Here is a 26,028-nt window from a genome sequence, read left to right as displayed (position 1 = left end):
CAATTCCCCAAGGCTGAGTGTCAGAAAGAGCCCCGCCCTCTCATCCAGGACCCCGCCCCTGACACAGAGCCCCACCCCCTCACCCAGGGCCCTGCCCCCTACAGAGCCCCGCTCTCTTCCCCGGGTCAAATAAGTACAAGGTTTTGTAGAGTGTGTGGGTTTTGTCAGAGGATGCGCAGACATATTTGAATAGTTTGTCTGGAATAAACGTTTGAGGTCCGTGGTGAGTAATACTCTGAGCAATGGTATTGTCATGTTCCAGCATCATCGCAGTATTGGATCAATTATATTGGCCCCTTGGGACCGAGACTCATATAGCCGAGCGAAATAAACTAAATTAGTTCAGAGTCTAAGGGAAAAAAAAAAAACTCATCTAGAAGGAGATGATGAGTTTTTTTTCCCTCCCCAAGAGCTCGACTTGGCAACGGACATCTCGCTCCAGAAAGCGATCTTTTATTCATCGCTATTTCGCTCCAAAAATGTTTGTGAAGCAGAGAAGAGACTCATCAGGCCGGCCCTTCTGGAAAAGGATCGGTGCTAATAATGACTCGATTTATTTGGCCCGCATTGAGATTGAAAAACAATAACAGTAATAATAAAGTGGATGTGACCAGGAGAGAGAAAGCAAGTCAACCAGCAGATAACTGTAATTATAACAGCCACTGACGCAACATGAAATTAGAGCTTCAGGACTGTGTGTCAGATTGGCTCACAGCGTTAGCTGCTGGGAAGTGGAAACATCTAGAAGGTCTCCCAGGACATCCTGATTGAAAAGGGCGTGTAATTTGATTTTATGTGACTTCTCATATTATATATACGTAATATATTATAATACATATACACAGACATACATAAATATGTACACATTTACACTCATTTACATATTTATGACCAGTCCCATGTGAAGCAGGTAATGTAGGGCCATACGAAGCAGAACTTCATGCACTGTGTGTTGTGATGCATTATTCCTGTGACCATCATCAAAATGATCTGTCACTTGAGCCACAGTAGCCCTTCTTTTGGTTTGTAATACACAGGATAACCTTCGTTCTCATCTCACATCGATCTGTCCTGGCTGTCCATCATCTCGTTGGCGTTTCACAGTTTCTTCGTCTCCTCAGACCACTTTCAGTAGGTACTCACCACGGCTAAGTGTGGGCACCCCACAAGCTGTGCCGTTTTGGAGATGATCTGACCCTTGTCAAAGCCATTCACATCTTTAACCCCGCCTATTTCTTCTGCACCCAACATATCGTCTGGGAGTATTGAATGATAACTTACCATCTAATATATCCAAGACATGCACCATTTTCACTTGACAGTCAACATTATTCGCTTTGAACGGGGTTGGCTGTTTTGGTTCATCAGTGTATATTTATAGCCACGCACATATATGAATGCATCGGTTCTGATTTCGGGTGATCAATGTTGATCCCGATTTTAGAAGAGGGAGTGATCAGAATCTAATCTGGTGGAGTCGATCACCGTGTAACTTTCAGAGGTATTACGGCTTTACCCTTAAGGGCCTCACAATCTAGTTTTAAACAGGATCTATCTACTGAGCCAGCTTCTCTATGATGAATTGATTTTCTACATGACCTTTATTTTACTGACCTACAAAAATAAATCCATTAAACTGTTTGGAAATGTGCACTGCATCAGTAAAAACCACTACTTAAAAAAAATAAAATAAACGAATTTCCCAGTGATCAAAAAATAGGTTCCATTCTGTCACCTGGATTTTTTTTTTTTTTACAACTTAATTCTTCAATCAATCTAGCAGCAAAAAGTATTCAGCTCCAATTAACAGTCTGCTTCATTACGACGTAAAATTCTGGACAACTAGACTGAAATGGCATTTCAGCTACTTGGCAGCTTATCTAGTATTTGTACATCTAGGGTTATTCCTCAAAGTGAATTCCTAGTGAGGTGTGAATCCACTAGTGTTCATTCCAACCCATTCCCCTGACTTACCCAGTACAATTCTTAGTTCATTATCTCTGCATCTAAGTGTCTTTGCTAATTATCTACTACTCAACTTCAAAGTGCAGCGCGGAAAGGCACACTCACCGACTTGGAGGACTCCAGCGAGCCTGAGGACAGCGTGTCCCGACTGCTGCGACTCTTGGAGCTCAGGTGGGGGGAGGAGGAGGGCGAGTCATCGATGTAGGGCATCATGTCGTGATGGCGCCGCTGCTCCTCCGCGCGGTCGGCGTCATAGCCGTAGCTGGGCGGCGTCCCGCCCAAGGAAGAGTCTGCAGGTTCGGGGGAACACTGGTTTAGGGGTCGTCGCCATCCCATACTCACAAGTCTCCATGACAACAGGGGGCCTTTTCGGCCTCCCTGAGCAACGGGTCCTACATGTTTCCAAGCGGGTTTTTAATTAGCGGCCGATTCATCGGCGAGGGGGAGGGGGTGACTAAGTACCGGAATTGTTACAGCGTTTAAGAGCATCTAGGCTGGTCAAGAAGCACCAACGCCAAGTTGGCCTCACCCCATTACCGCCCCCTGTGCCCCAATCCGTGCCCTGCACTCGCCGGCTGCTGAGAGGGGACAGCGGCATGGAATGAGATAAAGGGCGTTTTTTTTGGAGAACAGCAGGATAACGTTTTTCTGGGCGGTCAAGCTGTACCCCCATTCTCAAGGCTTCCCTGATCCATCTGTAGCCCTGCTGCATGGCAACGGGGGGGGGGGGGGGGGGGGGGGGGGGGGGACAGACGGACGGTCAGTAATTAGCTAATGCAGTCCGACCACCGTCAAAGAAAAGGGATGGTCATCTAATCCAAATTAGCCGCCCCTACGGCCGTTAAGCGACATTTCAGCATAGTGGACAATGCAGGTGAGCCTTGGCGCGTGTGGAAATACGCTGAAGGTATCCGAAGCCGACTTTGAAGCATATGCCCCTGAAACAGGCCTCCTGTCTTGTTCCCACTCATCAATACCTTACGAACGTGAACAGTTTCTTGGGGAAGGCAGGCCTAGAGAGGAGTCACAACTGCACAGCGTAACTCAGCCATAAAGGTCAAGTCAGGTCCATAACAACCACCATAACACACACTTAAACTCTTAACCTCCAAGGAAAAAAAGAAACAGGATAATGATGAATAATAAGAGTGCAGTCACAGCTGTAACTATGTAAGTCTTGCTACCCAGCAAGAACTACTGCCTACAACAATGTTTCTCAACCCAGTCCTCGGGGAACCCTGGACAGTCCACGTTTTTTGCTTCCTCTCAGCGCACCTGTACCAGGTATCTGGTGTTTCTGATTGGCTGGGAGCTGGGAGGGAGCAAAAACATGGACTGTCCGGGGTTCCCCGAGGACTGGGTTGGGAAACACCGGCCTGTGCAAAGATACCATGCAGGGAACACGAAATGCAGGAAAGCATTTTTCCTACTACGTGTCAAACTCTGTTGGTCTCCCACAACGAGGAAGAGTCGGCCGGATAAAGTGGGATAAACCCAATGAAAAACAGACAGACATAGAGGAGGGCCTGTATATCCTCTGGAGGGTCAATCCTCCAACAAACCAGAGGTCTCCAAATCAAGGTCAGGGCACAAGTCAAATTCAGACACAGTCAGCACAAAGACACTGGTTCAGTGGTCGGACTGACAGGCAGGATGCTCTGGGGAGGCTTGGAGCACCACGGGCAAATGTGTGCCCCCACATCTGACCACTTGTGAGATTCCTGAGGGACAGTTATAATCAGCATGAGACTTTTCTGTCCATTTCCTTCAGCAGCCCTCACATCCCCATCCAACATATGCCCAGACTGATGTATACTGTAACAGTCTCACAAATGCAATAACCTCTTGGTCACCTTCACAGGCTGCTCACTGTAAGACTGCTCGAGGTCTGCTTTCCATACCCTTAGGCGTCTCAGTTTCACTCCTCATCTGTTGGATCTAACGGAGCCACGAAGGCCGTGTTGAGATAGGATATTAAGTACGACGGCGAGCTGACAGACACAGGACCCCTTGCCCTTGACCTTATGCGATTGCCCTAAAACACAAACATTCTCAGCTGTCATTGGTGCCTGGCACGGCCGCCAGTCCCTGTGGAATCTCACCAAAAGACCACAAGGTAGGCAAAAGGCTTACATGCCCCGCCTTCCCATTCCGTACTTTTACAGTTCAATGCGTGTTCAAGGCCTAAGGTGCAGCTCCCACTCTGTCCTGTAGGGGGTGTGTACCTGCACTTATCTTCCTTAGAGGGACAATAGGCAGTGTTCAAAAAAACAGAATGACAATAAATTATATGATTGATTGAACTTGATGGAGTGGGCCGTGCCCCGCCAGGTGAAACGCATGCTTGGTAGGAACACAAAGACGTCAGCTGCTCTAGCAGAGATAACAGATCGGTAGAGAATGATCTAGGAGAAGCAAAGTGATGTCTTTCCAGGAATCCAATCCAGGCACACAGCTTGCATGCTCTCGCTGTGTTAATTACATTTTAGGAGGTTAGTAGAATCACACGCCATCACAGATTTAAAGGCTCAGTTGTGCAACACTGAACAAGGCCTGAGGCTTCGTCGTGACGCCTGCGGGGAATAATTACAGAGCAGGGTAATTAAAAAAATGACCACATCCCAGCAGCTATACTCTGATTGGGTGTTCAGCTGGGTGGGTGGGGGTCCAGGTACAGCATCTAGCAAATCACCCAGGCGCTGTGTTTATGAGTCTGTGGTGTACTGTTCAGTTTGCCTGATACTGGAAGTCTATCCTTCATCTGCACCCAAACCCCAACAGCATGAAGAAAACATGAGGCTACTCCCCCCCCCCCCCCCCCCCCAGAAGCAGAGGGTAAGAGGCAGGCGACACAGGAGGAAATGGGTGTACCTGGAGGAAACCTCCTGTGAAACACAGAAACACAGCAATGGAATCCACAGCGCTGGAGTCCTGAGCCGCCCCTCCTCACTAACATCTCTACAGAAAGAAACGGCCTGAATTTCTCGCTCCACCTCGTGTTGGCACCTTTCATTTTCGCTTCTCCTTACATGGTGTCACCTTCTGAAAACGGCCAAAAGAAACGTTCCCCGTGACGAAGACATCAGGCCGAGAGTGGCGATTTCTGACAAGACAACCCCGTTTCCCTTTGGTCTGGTTTCCACAGACCGGTGATCTCAAAACTAAGGGAACCAATTAAAACGTGTCGGGCCACCACATACTTACCCAAGCAGTGGAACTTCCAAGATCTGCAGCCAAAATTTCCCCCAGGGCCAATCTGCAAATCCAGGATGGTGGCCAAGTAAGACCATACAAAGGGTTCCACTGGTGTCTAAATGCTTTTGTTCTTCCCAAAAGATAAACCCAGAGTCACCTACATGTGAGGGGCAGGGAGGGACAGAGACCAAACAGCAGCAGAGAAAAGAATGATACCTCAGCTTGTTCCTTCAAAAACAGAAAGGCACTGGCAGACTAGCTGGGCACACACTGCCGATGCAGCCGCTTCTTTGCTTCTGCCATGATGCCCATAAAGTAAAACCGGCCAAGTACCACATGTCTAATTTTCCCCCATAGCGAGAGAACCAGCACATGTAAGCAGCCTACGGATGCATCCAGGTTCACAACATTAAACGCACAGTTGAGAAGTATTTGGGCATTACCATCACTAACCCAAATCCGTAAGCCCTTGATTGGTTTAACAGAGACCCAAGCTCTTTTTAGAAGATTAAATCAGGGACACATTGATAACTGTAACTAATGTTGTGTAAGGTTTAATGGTTAAGTCACCTATCCCTACATAGCTCTGACATTCAGCTACATGCAATGCTTACATTTATCAGCAGTAAACGGGACCCACATGAATGCCAAGGTTTAGAGGAGGTCATAATGCAGCGAGACCCACTAGAGGTAAGATGAAGGAACGACTTGAATCTCCAGGATGCAGAGATCAACGCAAGCAGAGGTGCAGCAAAGACCCTGGGCTGCTGAACTGATGCAGACAGCTGATGGCCAACTGCATTGACGTCAAGATCACCTGGCTAGAGGATGCAAGACTAGAAGAAATGGGTGTCCTCCATTCCCAGAAGCCATCTAAGAAGGATACAGACTGGTTGCTCATAGACGTACAAGGCTTGAGAGAATTCCCCTGATGGATGACTCTTTCTGGGTGGGGTGCTGCCAGACCGGTTCCCGACCTTGAGCCACAAAATGTAGCATGACCAGGGAACTGAAAGGTCGCCCTTGGCCGGAGCCCACCCCAGTCTGTAAGTTCAGCCTCGCCACCCACCCCCGCCACCTGCGATTGGTGGAACAGAACACCGTCGGCTAGGAAACGAGATGGGAGCTCAACTGCACCAAGGGAACAGAGGCCCCTGCTGCCAGCAAAGAAACAAAACATTTTGAAAACCTATTGAAGGAGAAGAGCAGAGCCCAGAGGGACAGAATCAGCACAACCCTACGCTTCAGCAAGCAGTCGCTAGAAACCGCACATACATGAAGAAGCAACGGACAACCCAGAAACCAAAAATGTCATAATGGTCAGGGAGGAGGTGGTGCTGGGCTTACTTGGGGATAAGGCTGATTTCAGGTGCTCATCAGAACCCTGGCTCTGTGTAATATGGCCTGGGGTGTCAGTTGTGCCTCTGACAGAGACAATTAATAACGCTTAATAACTGTACAGGAAGACTGTCAGTCACGGTCAAGCCTGGCAGCCAGCGAAATCCACTAGGCACAGGATTTGTTTTTAGAGATGCAAATTCCAAGGTGATTCAATCATTTTTCTGATTGGACTAGCTGGACCAGCAAAGAAAGAGCTCTGAAAAAGTGCAGGATCGGCATTCGCAAGGAGCAGGACAAGGAGCTGAAGCAGGGCCAAGAGCTGGACCAGGAGCAGGACCAGGACGAGAAGCAGGACCAGGATAAAGACCAAGATCAGGACCCCACCCCCCCAAGGCAGACCCTTTTATAGAAGGGTCAGGGAGCTGCCCCAGTCTCTCAGGATATACATTTAGCACCATTTTAAAGTTCCTAGGCATATGACTGTTGGGGGGGGGGGGATTAAGGGCACCTGCATGTACGATTCTGGTCACGGACCAGGCAGCCTCTGAAGCTCTGGAGCGCGGGAGCAGCCTTTCAGCACACAGCGGGCAGATTTATGAGGAGGGACTGGAAACTTTGCGTTCAGGTCTTTGCTTTCTGGCAGACAGAGCAGGTAAGGCGTCCAGGCGAGCAGCGGCTACATTCCCTCACAGACTGGCGTCCAGGCGAGCAGCGGCCGCATTCCCTCACAGGCTGGCGTCCAGGCGAGCAGCGGCCGCATTCCCTCACAGGCTGGCGTCCAGGCGAGCAGCGGCCGCATTCCCTCACAGGCTGGCGTCCAGGCGAGCAGCGGCCGCATTCCCTCACAGGCTGGCATCCAGGCGAGCAGCGGCCGCATTCCCTCACAGGCTGGCGTCCAGGCGAGCAGCGGCCGCATTCCCTCACAGACTGGCATCCAGGCGAAAAATTTCCCGGTTAAATCAGTTCCGCAATTCTGCCGTTGTTACAGTATATTTGAAACTGAGCCTTTTTAAAATCTAAATACTAATTAAGTACTTACTAATAAACTAAAACAGACCACAGTATACCTGTCTATTTACTGTAATGTGGTTGTATAACAATTAATGCAATCAGATATTGAACCTAAGCGAAAATGCTCTTAAAACTTAATATCTACTTCACTCATATCAGCTTCATCTGGCTTCATTTTACAAGGCCCAGGGCTTTTGCACGAGGCACATTTCTGCCCATTTGTTCAGTTGTGCATTTTCCATTTCCAAGGCCTGCTGCGTTGAGCTTTCCATCCCGACGCTTGGACACCTTCCTTGCTCTGACCATATCTTTTCGTTTTATTAACTTCCAATTTTGCTTACACCTGCACCAAAAGACACAGCTGACTGGGAACAAGCAGCATCTTTCGCCACAGTCTGTGCTGCAGGAGATTTCTATGATCTCTCGCTGTTTCCTTTCAATTAGCCCAGTACACCAGCTCGTTAAAGTCTGTAAGAACTCAACTGCATTCTAGATTTGCATTTTTAGATTTGTTTTTAGAAATGCAAATTACTAGGTGATTCAATAATTTTTTTCCCCTCAAAGTGAGTGTCTCTATAATTTTTTTTCCTCTACTTGATCTGGACAAAATTATGCCATTAATTCAAATAATTTAACATCATTTGTCAGCCAAATGTTCAGCTATTAAACATAAATTGCTTTGTGTCACTTTTGTGATTCTTTTATTTGCTACAAAGTAAAAAACTTGGGTGAATATACTCTAAGTGTGGTGATTCGATCATTTTTGGCAGGGTTTGTCTATGCCAGACCTCGACACACACAGTTTTTACAAGACAGTCAACATTATTTGCATCATGTGGGGGTAGTCATTATGGTCTGGGTCATCGGTGTGTGTGTGTGTGTGTGTGTGTGTGTGTGTGGGGGGTGGCGGGGGGTCCCCTCCTGCACACAGGAGTCCCCTCTCACACACACATGCATCCCCATGCTGCACACAGGAGTCCCCTCTCACACGCACGTGCATCCCCATTCTGCACGCAGGAGTCCCCTCTCACACGCACGTGCATCCCCATGCTGCACGCAGGAGTTCCCTCTCACACGCACATGCATCCCCATGCTGCACGCAGGAGTCCCCTCTCACACACACATGCATCCCCATGCTGCACGCAGGAGTTCCCTCTCACACGCACATGCATCCCCATGCTGCACGCAGGAGTTCCCTCTCACACGCACATGCATCCCCATGCTGCACGCAGGAGTCCCCTCTCACACACACATGCATCCCCATGCTGCACGCAGGAGTCCCCTCTCACACGCACATGCATCCCTATGCTGCACGCAGGAGTCCCCTCTCACACGCACATGCATCCCTATGCTGCACGCAGGAGTCCCCTCTCACACGCACATGCATCCCTATGCTGCACGCAGGAGTCCCCTCTCACACACACGTGCATCCCCATTCTGCACGCAGGAGTCCCCTCTCACACGCACATGCATCCCTATGCTGCACGCAGGAGTCCCCTCTCACACACACGTGCATCCCCATTCTGCACGCAGGAGTCCCCTCTCACATGCACGTGCATCCCCATGCAGCACACAGGAGTCCCCTCTCACACGCACGTGCATCCCCATGCTGCACGCAGGAGTCCCCTCTCACACGCACGTGCATCCCCATTCTGCACGCAGGAGTCCCCTCTCACACGCACGTGCATCCCCATGCTGCACGCAGGAATCCCCTCTCACATGCACGTGCATCCCCATGCGGCACGCAGGAGTCCCCTCTCACACGCACGTGCATCCCCATGCTGCACGCAGGAATCCCCTCTCACATGCACGTGCATCCCCATGCGGCACGCAGGAGTCCCCTCTCACACGCACGTGCATCCCCATGCTGCACGCAGGAATCCCCTCTCACATGCACGTGCATCCCCATGCGGCACGCAGGAGTCCCCTCTCACACGCACGTGCATCCCCATGCTGCACACACACTTTGTCATGGTCTCCCCTTATCGCTGTTTGCAGGTAGATATATTAAAATGCACACATTCCCTTTAGCCTACACATAACTTCCACTTCCTCCATGACCAACCATTTTAACAAAGGATAAACAACTCAAACTCCGCTGACACTTTCTAAAACATTTTCTTCAAAATCATAAATACTTGCCACATTTCTGCATTCTGCTCAAATTCCACCATTGTGGGATTTGGATCCTGAGGTTGAGAAATGAGCTGCCTGTGTTGTGGTATGTAATACAGAAAAAAGCAATGTGGGGACAAAATAAGATCTGTCACAATGTTCTTGCAAATAGCAAGCAATGCAAGTAGATCTAAATTTTGTAGAATCTATACCTATGGTCTGTATAATCTAAGCCTATGTTGGATGCTGTTGTAAACAATTTTTCCCATAGCTCAGGTTAATCTGTGTTACCGCAACAAAACTAATAATTTCATCAAGGTTTGAGCTAAACCTGAAATGATGTCTTTTGGAATAAAGCAATAAATTTATGACTGTATCCTCACATGATGTGTGACACTACAGTAAATTCAAACTTGCAGCACGCTGTACAGAAGACCATGTGCTGTCTATGCCGTTGTCAAATACGCCATTTCTGGGTTGTTGCCAATTCCATGCCAGACAACACTGTAACATTGACACTGGCCAACATACATACAATCGAAATGTTTAGTATGTTAGATCATTAGCACAAATTGTGCCAAATGCCTCATCAAGCGTGGCTGGACAAGCTTAAAAAGAGACCTTTAGCTCACGGTCTGGTCCCTCTCACTAAAAAAATCTTCCCTGCGGCTCTTGTGTATAAGTGACACCAAAAAGCACCCATGATCTGGCATCGCATCGCACCAAAAGAGTGCGCTATATCACCCCCAGCCCACAGAGACACGCTCACTCCACAAGAGGGTAACCAAACTCTGAGAAGACGCTGGTCCTGGTGGTTAGGAGCACGCGAGTGCTTATCGCCGACGAACAGGAGTCTCGCACAGTCCAGGTAATCGTTTAATCTCCGAACCGAATATTACACGGTCAGCATTCAGCCACCGCCCCCTCCTGCCCGTCCACCCCCCACTCCACCCTTTGTGTCTTTAATCTGAGGACTCTTGTCTTAACCGCTCGTTGCCTAGGTTACCTCAAACACAGGTAGGACTCCAGTATCTGCTGCTCAGGCAGCACCACATAAAGGGGGCTGATTTCAGACCTTCAGCAGACGAACCGCTGAAAAGGGAGCAAAGAAAGAAAAACAAAAACCCGCCAACCCTTAAGGTCGCGAGCCAACAGAAGTCAGCAGTCAGCGGTCAGTCCGGTGTGAGGGACTGAACCTGGGCGCAGAAAAGCAGGCTCACAGGTCATGTGACGCTGTACAGCACATGAAAGAGACAGCGGAACAGAAGAATAGGGGTAGGGGCTCCATCTAAGAGCCTAGGCAAGGGGGTGGGACAGAGGTCCCACCTGGTGACCTGGAGCTACAGACACACTTGCTAGCATTTCCCACCACAACAGGATGGTGGCGGCGTACAGCTTCAGACAGAGATACAGGTATAAGAATACAAAGCCTACAGCACAGAGCCAGGTCCCTTAGCCATGCCTGCTGGGGGCGTGCTCTGTGGGTGAGGCCCTCCAGCGACCAGGGCCCATCTACCCCTTAGGTCCTCGGGCCCCAAGCATTTCCCGGGACGTGGCTTCTTCCAGAAGGATGGAACAAGTGTGGAAAGCTGAGCAGAACCACCAGTATTGTTATGTAAATTGATTTTTTTTTCACCCCCCCCACCCCCAGCCACGTGTACAGCGAGTGCGCAAAAGCCCCCCTAATTAGGAGGAGATTCTCCTGGAGGCCGGTCGCCATGACAACAAGATCCACCCCCCTTCTTTGCACGATGGGCAGGGGGTGTACAGCTGTTTAGAGGCTTCTTGCCCTGAAATAGAGGTCAGGGTCTTTGATACTCACCAGCGTCACACAAAAATGCACTTGCGCGCGCACACACACACACACACGCACACACACACACACACACTGTGCATTTTTGAGGAGGTAAACAGGAGTGCATGACAAGCAGAATAGAGCACAGCTGACTACATAATCACACACGTTCCAATTCAGCATAAAACAAAACATGCAGGGCAAACCAAAGCAATAAATGAATCCAAAAGTCTAAAAAGTTACAGCAGTTTGCAAAATTGTCTCCTTAGCGCTAGTAGACAGAGCCATGTGAAATGTGTAACTGGACTGAAACGAGTTCAGCACCCCCCCCCCCACACACACACACACACACCTGATTAGCTGGCTGCCAGTCACATGTCCACACCACCGGCCAATAGCACTGCCTTTCACTCACGCCTACACTATCAGCTGTATAATCAGACAAAGAGACCCCGGATCTCCATGGCGACACATACGGGCATTTCATAAAACAACAAACCTTGAAGCGCAGCTGGCCGACGACGACCATTTGCCAGGGTTTTACATATTTGTTAATACAAATACAGGATTGCAAACTCCATCTAAGATAAATTTCAGTGGATATAAACAACACACTCAGGCATTTTAAGAATTCAGGCAATTAATCCACCTGTAACTTAAAGAATTCGGGACACGAACCGTCCACAGAAAGCATGGGCCGTCTGAGACCAGTTGCTTACGGAGGGGCTCCCACCTGCAGGGTACAGTCCAGAAATCCAGCCCTCTACTCCCCTTTCCCACACAGACATATGTCACTCACTGAGTCAGTTCAACCTCTTCAGAGCTGCTGTAATAGCATTATGTAACGGTGATTCAACAAAGAGCGCAGAGAGCACAGAGAGTCCAGAGAGCCCAGAGAGTGCAGAGAGCGCAGAGAGCCCAGAGAGAGCAGAGAGCCCAGAGAGACCAGAGAGCCCAGAGAGCGCAAAGAGACCAGAGAGCCCAGAGAGCCCAGAAAGCGCAAAGAGTGCAGAGAGCCCAGAGAGTGCAGAGAGCCCAGAGAACGCAGAGAGCGCAGAGAGCCCAGAGAGCGCAGAGAGAGCAGAGAGCCCAGAGAACGCAGAGAGCCCAGAGAGCGCAGAGAGAGCAGAGAGCCCAGAGAGCCCAGAGAGCGCAGGGAGCCCAGAGAGCCCAGAGAGCCCAGAGAGCCCAGAGAGCCCAGAGAGCGCAGAGAGAGCAGAGAGCCCAGAGAGCCCAGAGAGCCCAGAGAGCCCAGAGAGCGCAGAGAGCACAGAGAGCGCAGGGAGCCCAGAGAGAGCAGGGAGCCCAGAGAGAGCAGGGAGCCCAGAGAGAGCAGGGAGCCCAGAGAGAGCAGGGAGCCCAGGGAGCCCAGAGAGCACAGAGAGCACAGAGAGAGCAGAGAGCGCAGAGAGCCCAGAGAGAGCAGGGAGCCCAGAGAGAGCAGGGAGCCCAGGGAGCCCAGGGAGCCCAGAGAGCCCAGAGAGCCCAGAGAGCACAGAGAGCACAGGCAGACTGGGAGGGGGCAGCTTCAATAACCTGACACACAGCTCTTACCCAGCCACAGCAGAAGGTCAGGTGACCGTGATCGGCCGGGAGGGAGGGTCGGGTGACCGTGATCGGCCGGGATGGAGGGTCGGGTGACCGTGATCGGCCGGGATGGAGGGTCGGGTGACCGTGATCGGCCGAGAGGGAGAGTCGGGTGACCGTGATCGGCCGGGATGGAGAGTCGGGTGACCGTGATCGGCCGAGAGGGAGGGTCGGGTGACCGTGATCGGCCGGGATGGAGGGTCGGGTGACCGTGATCGGCCGAGAGGGAGGGTCGGGTGACCGTGATCGGTCGGGAGGGAGGGTCGGGTGACCGTGATCGGCCGGGATGGAGGGTCAGGTGACCATCATCAGCCAGGATTCTGGTCACCTACCATTGGTTATGGTAACATTCTTTGTTTTGTTGCCGCGTTACCAAGGTTATATGTTACAGGATCCTAATCTGACATCGCCAGCACCGGCAGCACCGTGCCCCTTTGGTCCCCACCCCCAAACCCTCTACTGAAAAAAACACCTCTATTTCCATAACCTTTGTGTTTATTCTCTCAACAAACCTGTCACTGACCACCCTGTGCCTCAAGCTCTTCCATCAAAATAAACCCCACAGTACATAACTACACATAAATCACACCACCGTACAATTCTAAAGAAACAGTGAATCACTTAGACCCTCAAAGAAGAGATTCTCATTTTAATACCTTTCGCCGAACACATTCTCCTTCATTGTAAACCCCAAAAAACCCACACAGCCATTCTTTGTCTGTGAAAACGGTTTCTTTTCCCGCCTCCAAAGGAACGAGACATCAAGCGACGTGGAGCACTCCTCCGAACAAAGGAGATTTCCCTGCGGAGCCGGATTCTATAAAGCATGTGGAAAAGACCTACATGACTGAGTCTGGGGCGGGGAGGTCGTTTTAGGGAGGGTGGGGGGAGGGGCGGGGAGTCGGGGGGGGTGGGGGGGCAGCGAAGGCAGCTCAAAGACGATCGAGAGATAGGGCACAGCGAGCCCGCAACACATGTGTAGATGGTGTCTCGGTGACAAAGATGGTGTGAGCTGCCAGCAGATTAATGAGAGAAGCACACAGAAATAGCCATGCGCCGCTCAGAACCACATGCCAACACCTGCGTCAACAAATGGGTGACAGACACAAATGCTACCTCTCTACCTAGTATGTTTATACCTGGTTCCTTGTCAAGGACAGAGTGAGACATGTGACAGGGAAAGAAATAATATGATACTCGCACCCGTGGCGTGAATGACAGCATCAGGTACATAAGCACTGAGGCTCAGCCGGGTAAGACAAGGCTTGGAAAATTAGATACAAGGAGTACAGACACGATGACTGGAGGTTTTCGCCTCCCCCGAGGCATGCAAGGTACATCACTTAGTATTCTGGTGTACAAATCAGCAACATATAAAACAAGAATGTTACACAAGTTACGTTGGATGTGTTCATCTGCGGAGCTACCCGATAAATAAATCATCTAAACAGCAAAGTGAACGTCACGCTGAGAGTCAAACCAGCGTGCTGGGAAGCCGACCGTGCGGACAGAATCCATCGCACTTAAATTCAATCTGAACCAGAACGCGAGTGGGAGCCCGATAACCCCACCTTGGTTAGGATGATGGATTTCGTCCTAAAAACAAGCTCAGGGGAGCCATGTGCTACGCAGCCATATGCCGAAGCCCAATTTCAGGGAAATCTGGAAAGGTTATTAAACCTATCTGCTATAATATACAAAGCTCCATGGTTTTTGGAACACTATTTGCGAGAACAATGGGGTTAATTCTGAACATTAATGAAAATATTTCTTTGACAAACTAATCTTGATGGATGTTTATCACATCTCCAGCGGCCCACCTGGATACCCACTGCCAAAGGTTGTTGGCTCACTAGATTCGGTCAAAGCTGTGATCCTCATTAGAGCTTAAAAATGAAAACCTTCCCCAAAAATCCATCCCTGCAGGACTCTGTGGGTCCATCGAGTGCCAGAACCCATATGGACGCTAGCTGGTCAGGAACGAATCAGCGTTTCCAGATCAGCTCACTGGTCCTCCTTCACACCAACAGAAAATCCTGAGATCCATGAACAAACCCAAATGTCACAAATGAATATAAAGAGTATTTTAAACCAAACTAATTCATCCATGTTTGCACTTTGTAAAAGGATGCGTCATTGTAAATCGCAGTATTCACTTAAAAATCAAGACCACTGCGCATCATCTTAATAACGCGTTTGCATGCAAGACCCCAAAAATGGTCCCGTTTTCCCCTAAATTCCATACAACCCTGTAAATGCTGACTGGAGAATCTGCGAATCTCCACAGGAAAGAATGACTTCTACCTACTGCAGCATCATAAATCACTTACAGGCCTAATCTGCCCTTCAGATACATCGGATCGGATTCCGGTCGCTGGGGATCGGAAATAGAGGCATTTATGATTAGGTCATTAACTGGAATTAGGCAACTGCTTCCAGACAATTAGTTTGGTCGATTGCAAAACAACAAAACAAAAACATTGATGCTTCACTGTCACATTGTTTGAGAAACTTTTAAAATGTGTGTCGGCACTGAAATGGCACAGCAGAGGACCCCTTCGCTCTCTCCTCCTCTAAGCCACAGCAACCCCCCCCCCCCCCCCTCCACAGGCCACCCCCCCCCCCCAAGCCCTAACGTTACATTTACCCTTCATTAACCAAATGCATTTACATATTCAGAGCACACATCCAAAGGAATTTCCATCAAGAGGAGACAGCGGGGGGGGGGGGGGGCATGGACCGGAATGTCCGCAGCCTGCCTCACCCCCCCCCCCCACTTTGGGGTGCCATGACTAAGAGCGGGAGAGTCAACAGGAAGCGAGAGAGACAAGACGCTGCCTGTGCCAGCCCTGTACAGCCCCCCGCCCCACCCTCCATAACACTCCTGTTCCGCACCCCCGGAAGATGGCACCAGGAGCATCCGAACTGACATCCATGGGGAAGATTCCGACCCTGATGGTTTCAGGGGGAAAAAAAGGCCTTTTTGCATCAACACACCCTTCAGTTTTGGTGCTGCTTTAACTTGAGAAAGGGGGAGGCCTGGAACAGGCAATGGAAGAAGTTAGGAAGCCCCTCCAGCACAGGGGGCGGTCCTGGGGAGACGAGGCGTGTTCTGGCCTGAGGACGTGGAACCTTCCTCTCACAGCCTCGTTCTTGCTGGATATTCAGCCCAGAGACGAATGATCAGTTTGACACCTGTCAAAGCAACGCTACATTCAGCCAGAGTTACGACCGGCAGCATCAGGGGAACGGCGGCCAAAAGGAAATCGAAAATATGGAAAAGACGCACACTTTGGAAAGTCCCCCATCCCCACGACAGAGCCATAAAACAGAGCAGCACACAGCAACACGCGCCGACCCAAACGGAACACGACCCAATCTTGCATTCTGGCAGGCAGGCAGCATGGTGAGAGGCTGTGGGACCGATGCAGTAGCGTGGAAACCTGAAGGTCCTCAAGGGGAGGGTTAGGGTCTCCTTGTGACACAGGCAGCTCTCTGCTGCGTTAACACGAACAATACCCAACCCCCCCACCCCCACCCCCCTCCCAGACGTGTGCGCTCTAGTAATCCCACCGCAGGGGGTGGTGTGCAAATGCACGAGTCTCTTCGTCAATGGAAGCACCACTGGGGTCCCGCATTGTCACCAAACAGGCTGAAAAAATGCTACATTTAAACATAGGAACCGCGCAGCACAGCGCGGCGAAATGGCGGGGGGGGTGGGGGCTCCCATGTCCTTGAGGCACCATGCTCACTGGCAGGGGGAGAAACCCCCCAAGATCCAGAGCTCTCCCTCCTTATTGTCGACAATCCGCTCGGATAAATGCGGCGATTCTCCCCGGTAGGAGAATGAATGCAGCTTTCGGCACATTTTTCTAAAACCGCCTCATTTGTTCGTTATCGGCGTCGAGTGGCCGTTTCCCACCGAGTGTCTGTTCAGTCAGCTTTCTGGGAGAGGAGACCAGGGGCAGAAGCCTGGGGTGGGAAGGGGGTGAATTTATTGATGCGGGTTGGACCCCATAAACCCTGAAAGAGGAGAGAGTGGGGGAGGGACGGTATTTTCTTACATTTTGTTCCTTCCATAGCTGCACCCCGCCTGACTGACTCGAGTGGAGACATTCACTGTGTCCAGAAAAGGCCATACAGGCGGGGGGGGGGGGGTCGAGAGAGGACACCCAAAAGCACAGCTACGTAAAACCCAACTGCTGGCCTGAAACGTGTCGGGCAAAGAGGCAAAATTTTTACTGAACCTTGTGAGAAGCAGCGTTACATGAAAAGTAAATTCATCGGCCTCATTCATCAAAATCTAATTAATTTCTAATTTAACCAAAATCATTTTGGCTCTAGTCCCTCACCACTCCAAGGAAGAAAAACACCCTGCTCCCATAGGGTAGGGGGGGAGGGGGTGTGTAAATGAGGATTCTGACTTTTGGCTTACTGGAGCAACGAGCAAGGCTGGGGGTCCCCCTGTAACTCCCCCAACTTTATAGAAAGATCAGCTCTTCATAAAAATACCCCAGCCTCAAAACCCAACACCAACCCAAATGCTCCCTCCTTGATGTCTGACATCAAATATCTACGCATATAAAACAATTCACATTAAACATTAAACCTCACTCTAAACTAAAATAAGGCTTTGGCCCGGCCTTAAACACATATGGGTACGGAGAACGTTTGGAAGAAGTTCCTGAGGTCTGAAGTGCCTTGCGGGTATCTCCAGTACGGAGGCAACGCCGGACGGACTAAACAGCCTGTGAGGGAAACCTCCGGTCTGCCCCGCTGGGTATGTTCATCAAAACCTGGGTGGAGGCCCCAGAATGTTCTGCAATTTTATGCTCCGATTAGAGGGCATGTTCTGTTAACGAAGAGCAACACGGCGCAGAATGTGTTCAAGAAACAGCCCCTAAGGCTTCAGGAGGCCTCATTTAAAAAAATTTAAAAAAAAAAAAGTTAGCAAAAAAACACAGGAACATGCGACGTGATTGATGTTCTGCACAGTTCCTCTGGCCAACTTGAAGCTTGTCCCTCAACGGGGCAGAGAGAAATCCAAACCGAAACCCGGGGGCAGACTGGGACCGAGCGCAGCCGTCCAAAGACCAGCAAAGATTTGCACAAAGGGACAAATTTACTATGTACTCAGCTCTGCTAAACCCACACACTAAAACCTTTCGTACCACCCGTGAAAAACACCTTTCCCAGGGCCCTTTCCCATCCTTATGAGCCTCGTTAAGGCAGGACCACAGTGCATTTGAAATGCTACGTCAATTATTTAAAGCCTTTTAAATATTTCATCATTTATCATCAAAGCATATTACGAGAAGGCAGAATGGCCGACGGCACGGCCTGCAACAGCACTGCAGGTGGACGCGTGAAAAGCGGCCCGCTCGGGAAACACGCAGACGAAGATGTAAAAGGCCAGGTCTGCATCGCAGTCGAGGCAGGCAGCCAGGCACCCAGACAGGCAGACAAACAGCAAATAAACACAACCAGGCCAAGAGGTACAATATTAATAGTTGCCTTTTCCTGTGTATCTAATAAGTGTGGAAACAAGGTGAGCAAAAAATGTACAGTAACAGACTATTTTTGGTGAAATAAGATCAACCACAACCTACTGTAAGAACCACAACCTACAAAGAACAGGGAGGAAGGTGTCCTGTATCTACACCGATTCTTTTTTCCCTCTCGTCCGGCTCAGAGGCTGCTGGGAGGGGTCCATCCGTCAGCGTCACCAGGGGAGACCTGCATCTCACAGATAAGGCGGTTCACAAACCTCAGAGTGCGCGTCTAGTGTGACCTGTTTTCCCCCTCCCTCGCCATGACAGCATCCAACCCCATCCCTTGATGGTTTAATCATAGCCCAGCCAGACAGTACAATGCAGCAAACTCCTCCTCCCTAGCCATCAGAACTCAGCTGGACTAAACCAGAATTAAGCGGCAGTTTTTAACCAAGTAAATGTCTCATATTTCAACGCTGCTTGGGGAAAAGGCAGCACAGGCTTCACCGTGTGATTGACAGCAAATGGCAAATGACAGGTTGATAATTAGGCTCTAGCCACGCCCCCTAACCCACCGCCCCAGTTACTACACCTGGATGTACGAATGGCCCACAGTAGCTGCGACCCACTAAATACCTCTAAATGATGATCAAGTCAAGACCATAAAGATCTTCTGCACCCACACAGGCCTTGCAGAGCGCCCCTGCTCTGCCAACCTCCCACGACATGCTGCTTTACCATCTGCACTAGTACGAGTAGGAGTACAGGTACATTGAAATGCTTTTGTTCACATATCCCATCATGCTCTGCTTTTTTTGAGATACACGCATACGGTTAAGAGTGGAGCTTGGGTCAGCCATTTATCTAACGACCCCAGAGCATTCTGCGGGGTTAACGGCCTTGCTCAAGGGGGCAAAGGCGGGGACTGGGATTTGAACCGACAACCTTCCGATCATGGACACACAGAGGCAGTCAGGCTGGGGCTCCCTCCTGCATCACAAACCAATAACAATAACTGCTGTGGCCCAGTGCATTCCTGAGACAGGTCATCCCCTAGCACACAGACATGTTCATAACCCCTTGAGAGTATTAGTGGTCAAGAAATGCAGGAAGGAGAATTAACGGTATGAACACTGGCCCAGTGTGCCTCGTGTATTTTCCTTCACTCTCCTTCCACTTTACTGGCATCTTTGTTCACAGGTGCAGGCTGTCAGCAAACGTTCAGCAGACAAATTACAAAAGATCCTACACCAGACATTCTCTCTTGCAAAAGAGGCAAAAAAAATGTAGCGAGAGTTCTGTTTAACAAAGTCCCATGAGATGAAATCTAACAACCAGGCTGCTGTTACCATCCGACTGTGAGCTGTTTTACACCTCCGGTTCATCACTATCACCTAGGATAGCTAATAGGCCTTTCTGCTTGTTGACATCCAGAGCTTCGGGACCTGCACTCTGTTCAAGACCCAAAACCTTCATCTGTAGAACAAACTTTAAAAAAAAGGGGTGAAACTCCCAAAACAAAGAGCACAAGCGACATCAAAGACTACAAGACACTCGAAGCTGCAGGGGAACCAGGAAGCCACCTTGACCAAAGAAAAGAGCATGTTGACCCGAGACGACTGCCAGCCAATTCTGGTTCTGAAATATGAAAATACATCTTTTAATAGATGCTTCTGTGAACAGACGGCATGCAGTGAGACACGATGACAGGGAGGATGGGTCCAGATTCAATAACGGTAATGGACCATATTGGCAGGTTGGAACCTTGATACTTCGCCCTTGGAGAAGAAACCTATGGAAACAGCTCCTATCGATGCAGATCTCATTAGCAGCTCTAAAAATGTCACACATCGGCTCTGATGGTGATTACATGATAGACATGGTAGACGAAACAGCTGATCTCGCTGTGTGTAGCCCACGACGACGATCTGCCGAGCTCGGGAGGCCTGCAGCTGGTGACTGTGCTCTTTCAGACCAGTCAAGCAGCAAGAAAACAGCCGTGACCTACATCACTTTGTGTCCCAGCTCCTGATGGCCTGACATGACTTCTGCACCAACAACGGAAAGATTTACAGCTACAACACTTCAAACCAACACAAAGCACAGCCTAAAAGCAGTGTCTCTCAATCCGGTCCTCGGGGACCCCCGAGTTTTTGCTCCCTCCCAGCTCCCTGCTTACCGGGAGCTGGGAGGGAGCAAAAATGTGGACAGTCTGGGGGCGTCCCAAGGACCAGGCTGAGAAACGACGCCTTAGAGAATCGACAACAGAATCTGTCATGTTCGCCTGGGTCAAGGTCCAACGTGTCTTCTGCATGCACTCACAAGCTGGTGGAAGGTAAAAAAAAAGGGAAGAAGACTCAAGTACAGTCTTGAAGGGCTTAAAGAGCGAGACGACATCAACTACAGGGGATAAGAAAATGGGACGATGGTCTTTTGAGATGCACTGGCCTTTGAACGATTCCGGATTCCGGGGGTTGAACTGCGTCACTGAAGAGCAGTGATACCCGTCATTTGCTTTGAATATTGGTTCAGTGTCAATTGTAGCTCAATCCGAAGAGAAGTTTGCAGCCATTACAAATAAAGCCTCCGTTTCCTGCCCCCGTTCCTGTGTTACAAGGTTCCGTGATGCCTGCCTCACACACTACATCAGAACCTCAACCCGGCGACCTTCCTTCAGCCGCTCTGCCCCCTGCTGCCCTCTAGCTTCCATTGCGAAGCGTCTTTCATGTATATTTAAAAGAAAAACCTGTTCCAGCATGTACTGGGCATGCTGTCTCGCCTGCTGTCCTGCCCTTCTGTCCGGTGCACTCGCTCTGAATTAACAACCTCAGCTGTACCAGAATGCAAATTAAGTAACCTTTTGGAGAGCAGCATGCGAGGATGGAAAACACAATTTAAACTGATGCGAAGTCGGCCTCTGTTTGACGCGCCAAATTAAACTGGACAGCTCCGATCAGAAGCTTTCAGAGTGGATCAATCCGATTTAGCCACTCAGACAACAGGAGCAGTAGAGACGGTCGTAAAGGTGTTTTCTTAAGGCACTGAAGTATTTCATTAGATCAATCTTCAAGCCCCACATTACACTGCAGTTCTGTTCCAAACCTTGTTTAGGTCCTTCACTAAAATAAACAAACTTGCTTGCAAAACCTTACAGTGATAAAACACAAATAAAATTAGCTATTTGTCTTACTGAGTAACCAGGTAGTAAACAACACAGCAAGTGATTGTCAATTGTTTTGAATTGTCGAAGCCGTTTCTAAATTCATAGTAGAACTGCTTTCTCCAATAAGTATCAAATTGGCACTTTACCGCAACCAGTCCTCTAGATAACATACGATTCATAGAGTATAAACCGACCGACGTTTTCATTTCTACTCCAGCCATATGACTGGGGCAACTCTGACGTCTCAATGACAGCCTATAGCTGGCAGCAAATCTGCGTTTAGACTCTCAGTCCACATGAAACTGATTATACTGGCAGTGTCACCCATCAACATCACCTAACCTGCCCCCCCCCCAACTCTCCAGAAGGGAGAGGGGAGGGGGGGGAACCAAAATTCACTTTAGTGGGAGCAGAGGCGAGGTGAATAACTTACCTCACCTCAACATGCGAGGACTACGACCTAAATTTAGCGCCAATAATTTCAGCGGCACAGGTCACTAATCAGCAGTTCAGCAAGCCTTGTAATTAGGAAATTTAAATAGCTCTAGGTGGTTGCAGAGGCACAGGGTAAGGATGGGGGGAGTATCAAGGCTCAGTAATTGTTCCAGTCTGCGAGGCAGGAAGGTGTCTTCGCACACTGAATGTCTTATTAGCCTTGCCCAGTGATTCTCAAAACAGTTCTTAGGGACTCCCAGACAGTCCACATTTTTGCTCCCTCTTGGGAGCTGGGAGGAAGCAAACATGTGGACTGTCTAGCAGGGAGCTGGGAGGGAGCCAACTGTCTTCTGGAAAATGCCGGGGGTTCAGGGGTCTCGGTGTCAATATGGCTGTGCCCACACAGTCACAGAATTCCAACTGGGTGTGACAATCATGGCAGGGAATGGAAGGAAAGCCAGCTAGCAGGAGTGAGTTGGGGGTGGGGTGTAGTAATGAGCAGTTGCTCAAAATAAAAATTGTGGAGTAAAGCCACAATGGATGGGGGGTGGTGGATGGAGCTGGAAAAAAACGATAAAAACGATGTCATATTACAAATATTCAAAAGCTGATGAGTCTATGACAACCAGAAGCATGATAGCTAAGGTCTGAAAATAGGCTCAGAAGATCTGAGGAGACAGGGACCACCTCCTCCTGGCTGAGATGACTGATGACCTTCCAGCGGCGCTCAAAGGACGGCAGATTGAGAAACTCAGCTCCTGGGATGTTCCTCACAGTACACAGTCTTCCATACAGCCATACAGTGAAACGTTCATTTGTCACTGAATTCTTTAAACAGACATTAATCTACGATGCCAACATCTGCTCTCGTTCTATTCCTTCCATCCCATATGTGTGAATCTGCATCTACGCAACCAAAAATAAATCTTTACAGTCTTTTGCATGACAAAAACATTTTGACCTGCCCGTAGTGGCAGCTATCAAAGACGCGCCACTACTCCTCAATTCTGCACAATATTTTGAGGAAAAATCTCGTCTGTTCCCAAGTGAAATGACACTCCGCATTCTGCGGGTTTCCGCCACACTCCCTGAAGCACCGCTTAACACCACTAAAGCCCAGCCTGACAAAAAGGGGGAAAGACGGCCATCGACCACCTTTGCCAGCGGACAGGAGAGACTCCCAGGACGGGTCACAGGGAGGGGCCGAAACGCTGAGCTGGGATCGCCAGTCGACGTCGGACTGACGGGAGCTTTCCAGCTTACCCCACCCTTGACAGAAGATTGGGGGAAGGGGGGGTGATAGCCTCCCGTGAACCCATGCAGTATCGCGTCCTATCACAGAACTCCGGCCTGGTTGTTTTGTGTTTTTAAATGAGGACTTCGATTCACTGGCCGCCTGTCCAGACTGCCCTCTGTCTTGTATCCTATGTTGCCTGGAGAGGACAGACCCAAGCCCCCACTCCCCTAGTATCCCTATCCAGAATAAAGATGGGAATATAAATGAATGAAAGGACCCCTTTTTTGGTGTACATTGCCCTGAAGTTATAAACCGTGATAGCCCACTTCCTCTGTGCAGAAATGCACTCTACAGTGCTAAAACAGCCTGCCTGCGTTCGACTGCTGCGACTGTACATAGCTGTGTATAATACGGATAGCCCGCTTCGAGAGCACCTGTTACCTTTGAAGTGGTTCTTCGCAGTATTTTCATAAAGCTCAATCCCCTCAAACACGCGCTTACTGAGGCCAGACAACAGGTCATCAATCGTATCGATCCAAGGATCTAAGCAGATTTAGTTCAGGTTGCAGCTAATCTGCCAAAAAGCTCCACCCAGAGACTCTCGTCCCAAAAAAAAAACAGCACAAAGACAAAATCAATGTCTTTCCCACACTGGGTGAATAGCCCAGAGGGTGACAAATGTAAGCATTTCCCGAAGGCAATGACACACAGCCTTGCCGGCTGAACTGCACGTTGGGAAATTCGGGGAAAATAAATCTCACAAATAATCCAAGGAAAAGATTTTCAAATTTTTGAATTACATTATTCACAGCAGGGAAAGTGACTGAAGCTAAATACCGAAATGAGTGATACACATATCTATGCATATTTCATAATATTGCTTGTGTTTTGACTGCTTGTATTCCACTATATTTTGATCATCATGAATGATTTATTGAGGCTAGATTTCACCGTGTCTCTTCAGAGAATCATTGGGTACCGCTGGTTTGATTTTGTGTCATATGAGCGGTTGCTAGAGGAGTCCCGAATGAGGCACATTACCTGCGTTGTGAGGGAGCTTCAGTTACGGCACTACAGCCATGTGGCGCGTTTCCCTGAGGGTGATCCGGCTCGTAGGATCCTCACTGCTGGAGGACCCAAGCGGCTGGACCAGGCCGAGGGGACGCCCACGTAACACCTGGCTGTGGCAGATGGATGGGCATCTCCGGAGGGCGGGAATGAACCATGTGTCTGCTTGGGGGGTATCCATGCAGGAGCCCGAGGTGTTTAGTAATGTGGTAGGTACAGCAACGTGTCACACCAGTGCGTGCCCCCCAACCTGATCTGACCTGATTTTGCTTAAATCCATCAAATGGGCTGGACTCACATCACCGCAGAATAGGAGGGTAACGGTTCACGTATTTGTACCGAAAATTTTCAGGTAAGGGTTTTTTGGTTCCTTTGCGTGTTTCCCCCAAGCAAACAGGCAGAAAGGGGCGGATGACGCTGTTCCACTATATGTGCATGTAAGTCCTAATATGAAGCTGGAAGTTGTTAATGTGAATACAAGCACAGTACAGGTATTTTTTTAAATGCTGCATCATAATGAATATTTATTTTGTTATGCTTTGTATTTTTTGAGACAATATTTGTGTTGCACAGTTCAAATATGAAGCTAGAAGCTTCTACTGTGAATACAGTACAGATCAGGTACAGTAAACTTTCTAAATGTGCACCTTAACGGATAATTATTTTATTTTTATTTACTGGACAGAATATTTACTTTGATTTTCTTTTAAGTAAATCTTTGTTCAGTACATTACTCTTTAAAAAAGGAAAAAAAGTTTATGTTTGGTTTCTTTTACTTCTGCTGCACCGAAAACGTGCTGAACTGTGACTTCAAAGTCCAAGGTATGTACCAAACCATGATTTTTGTACCCTTACACCCCTACTGCGGAAGACGGACAAGTGAGGGTCTCCCCTACTTTTCCACGAACCACCGGCACTCAGGAAGTTGCCGTCAACGCTGCTGTGCTACAAACACGTTCGTGGGCAAGGATGGGAGGATGGGAGGATGGGAGGATGGCGGAAGGCGGACGACGGCCAGCATTTCCCAGCTGGAAAGCATATCTGTGGGCACTAGGAGTGTGTTGGGAGTGGGGGGTGTGGTATTCTCTAATTAAACTCCAGAGTAAAGGGGAGGCTGTCTGGGTCTGGCCCCCGCAGTGAGGTTAGAGGGGCAGAGCCCAAAAGAAATGCTGGAAGAACCAAGCTAATTATTCAGAGTTTAATGCTTCTATGAGAACATCCATTTTATTTTTAGCACAACAATGTAATTCTAAATGGAAAGCACACAGATTCCAGTTTAAAATGATATATATATGGTCTGGGCCGCATCTGAGAAACTAAAATCACAAGTAGTCTGCGAACCAGATGTACGCCTTGAAAAAGAATCTTCAAGAACATACAGGGACATTGAGGAGTGAAGAGTCAAGTGGGAGATGAGCAGCGAGAATAACAGCTAATGACTCTTAGCGGCTACACAGAGGTGCGTTTCGATGTTTCCCGTGAAATTTCACAGGCGGTTTACTTCAAACAAGCACACGGTGACGTTTTCTTGACTGTGACGGGGGGGGGGAGATTAAAGTACCGTCCCAGAGACTAAGTCTCTGTAAACTTGTGACAAGGCACCTCTGTGTTTAGCGCATAGCAG

General features: G+C 49.3%; 1 protein-coding gene across 1 annotated transcript in view; it reads right to left on the bottom strand.

Annotated features, from left to right (window-relative positions):
- The window catches only part of LOC125746658 (breakpoint cluster region protein-like), a 64,285-nt gene that overhangs the window by 27,173 nt on the left and 11,084 nt on the right, over positions 1-26,028 (bottom strand). Inside the window, 1 exon segment of the mRNA XM_049020917.1 lies at positions 2,071-2,255. Within this exon segment, the coding sequence (XP_048876874.1) occupies positions 2,071-2,255 (185 nt within the window).

This window comes from Brienomyrus brachyistius, chromosome 7 (assembly GCF_023856365.1).
Source record: "Brienomyrus brachyistius isolate T26 chromosome 7, BBRACH_0.4, whole genome shotgun sequence".
Lineage (NCBI taxonomy): Eukaryota > Metazoa > Chordata > Actinopteri > Osteoglossiformes > Mormyridae > Brienomyrus > Brienomyrus brachyistius.
The sequence above is the reverse complement of the archived record's forward strand: the minus strand, read 5'-3'. Positions and strand labels throughout refer to the sequence as shown.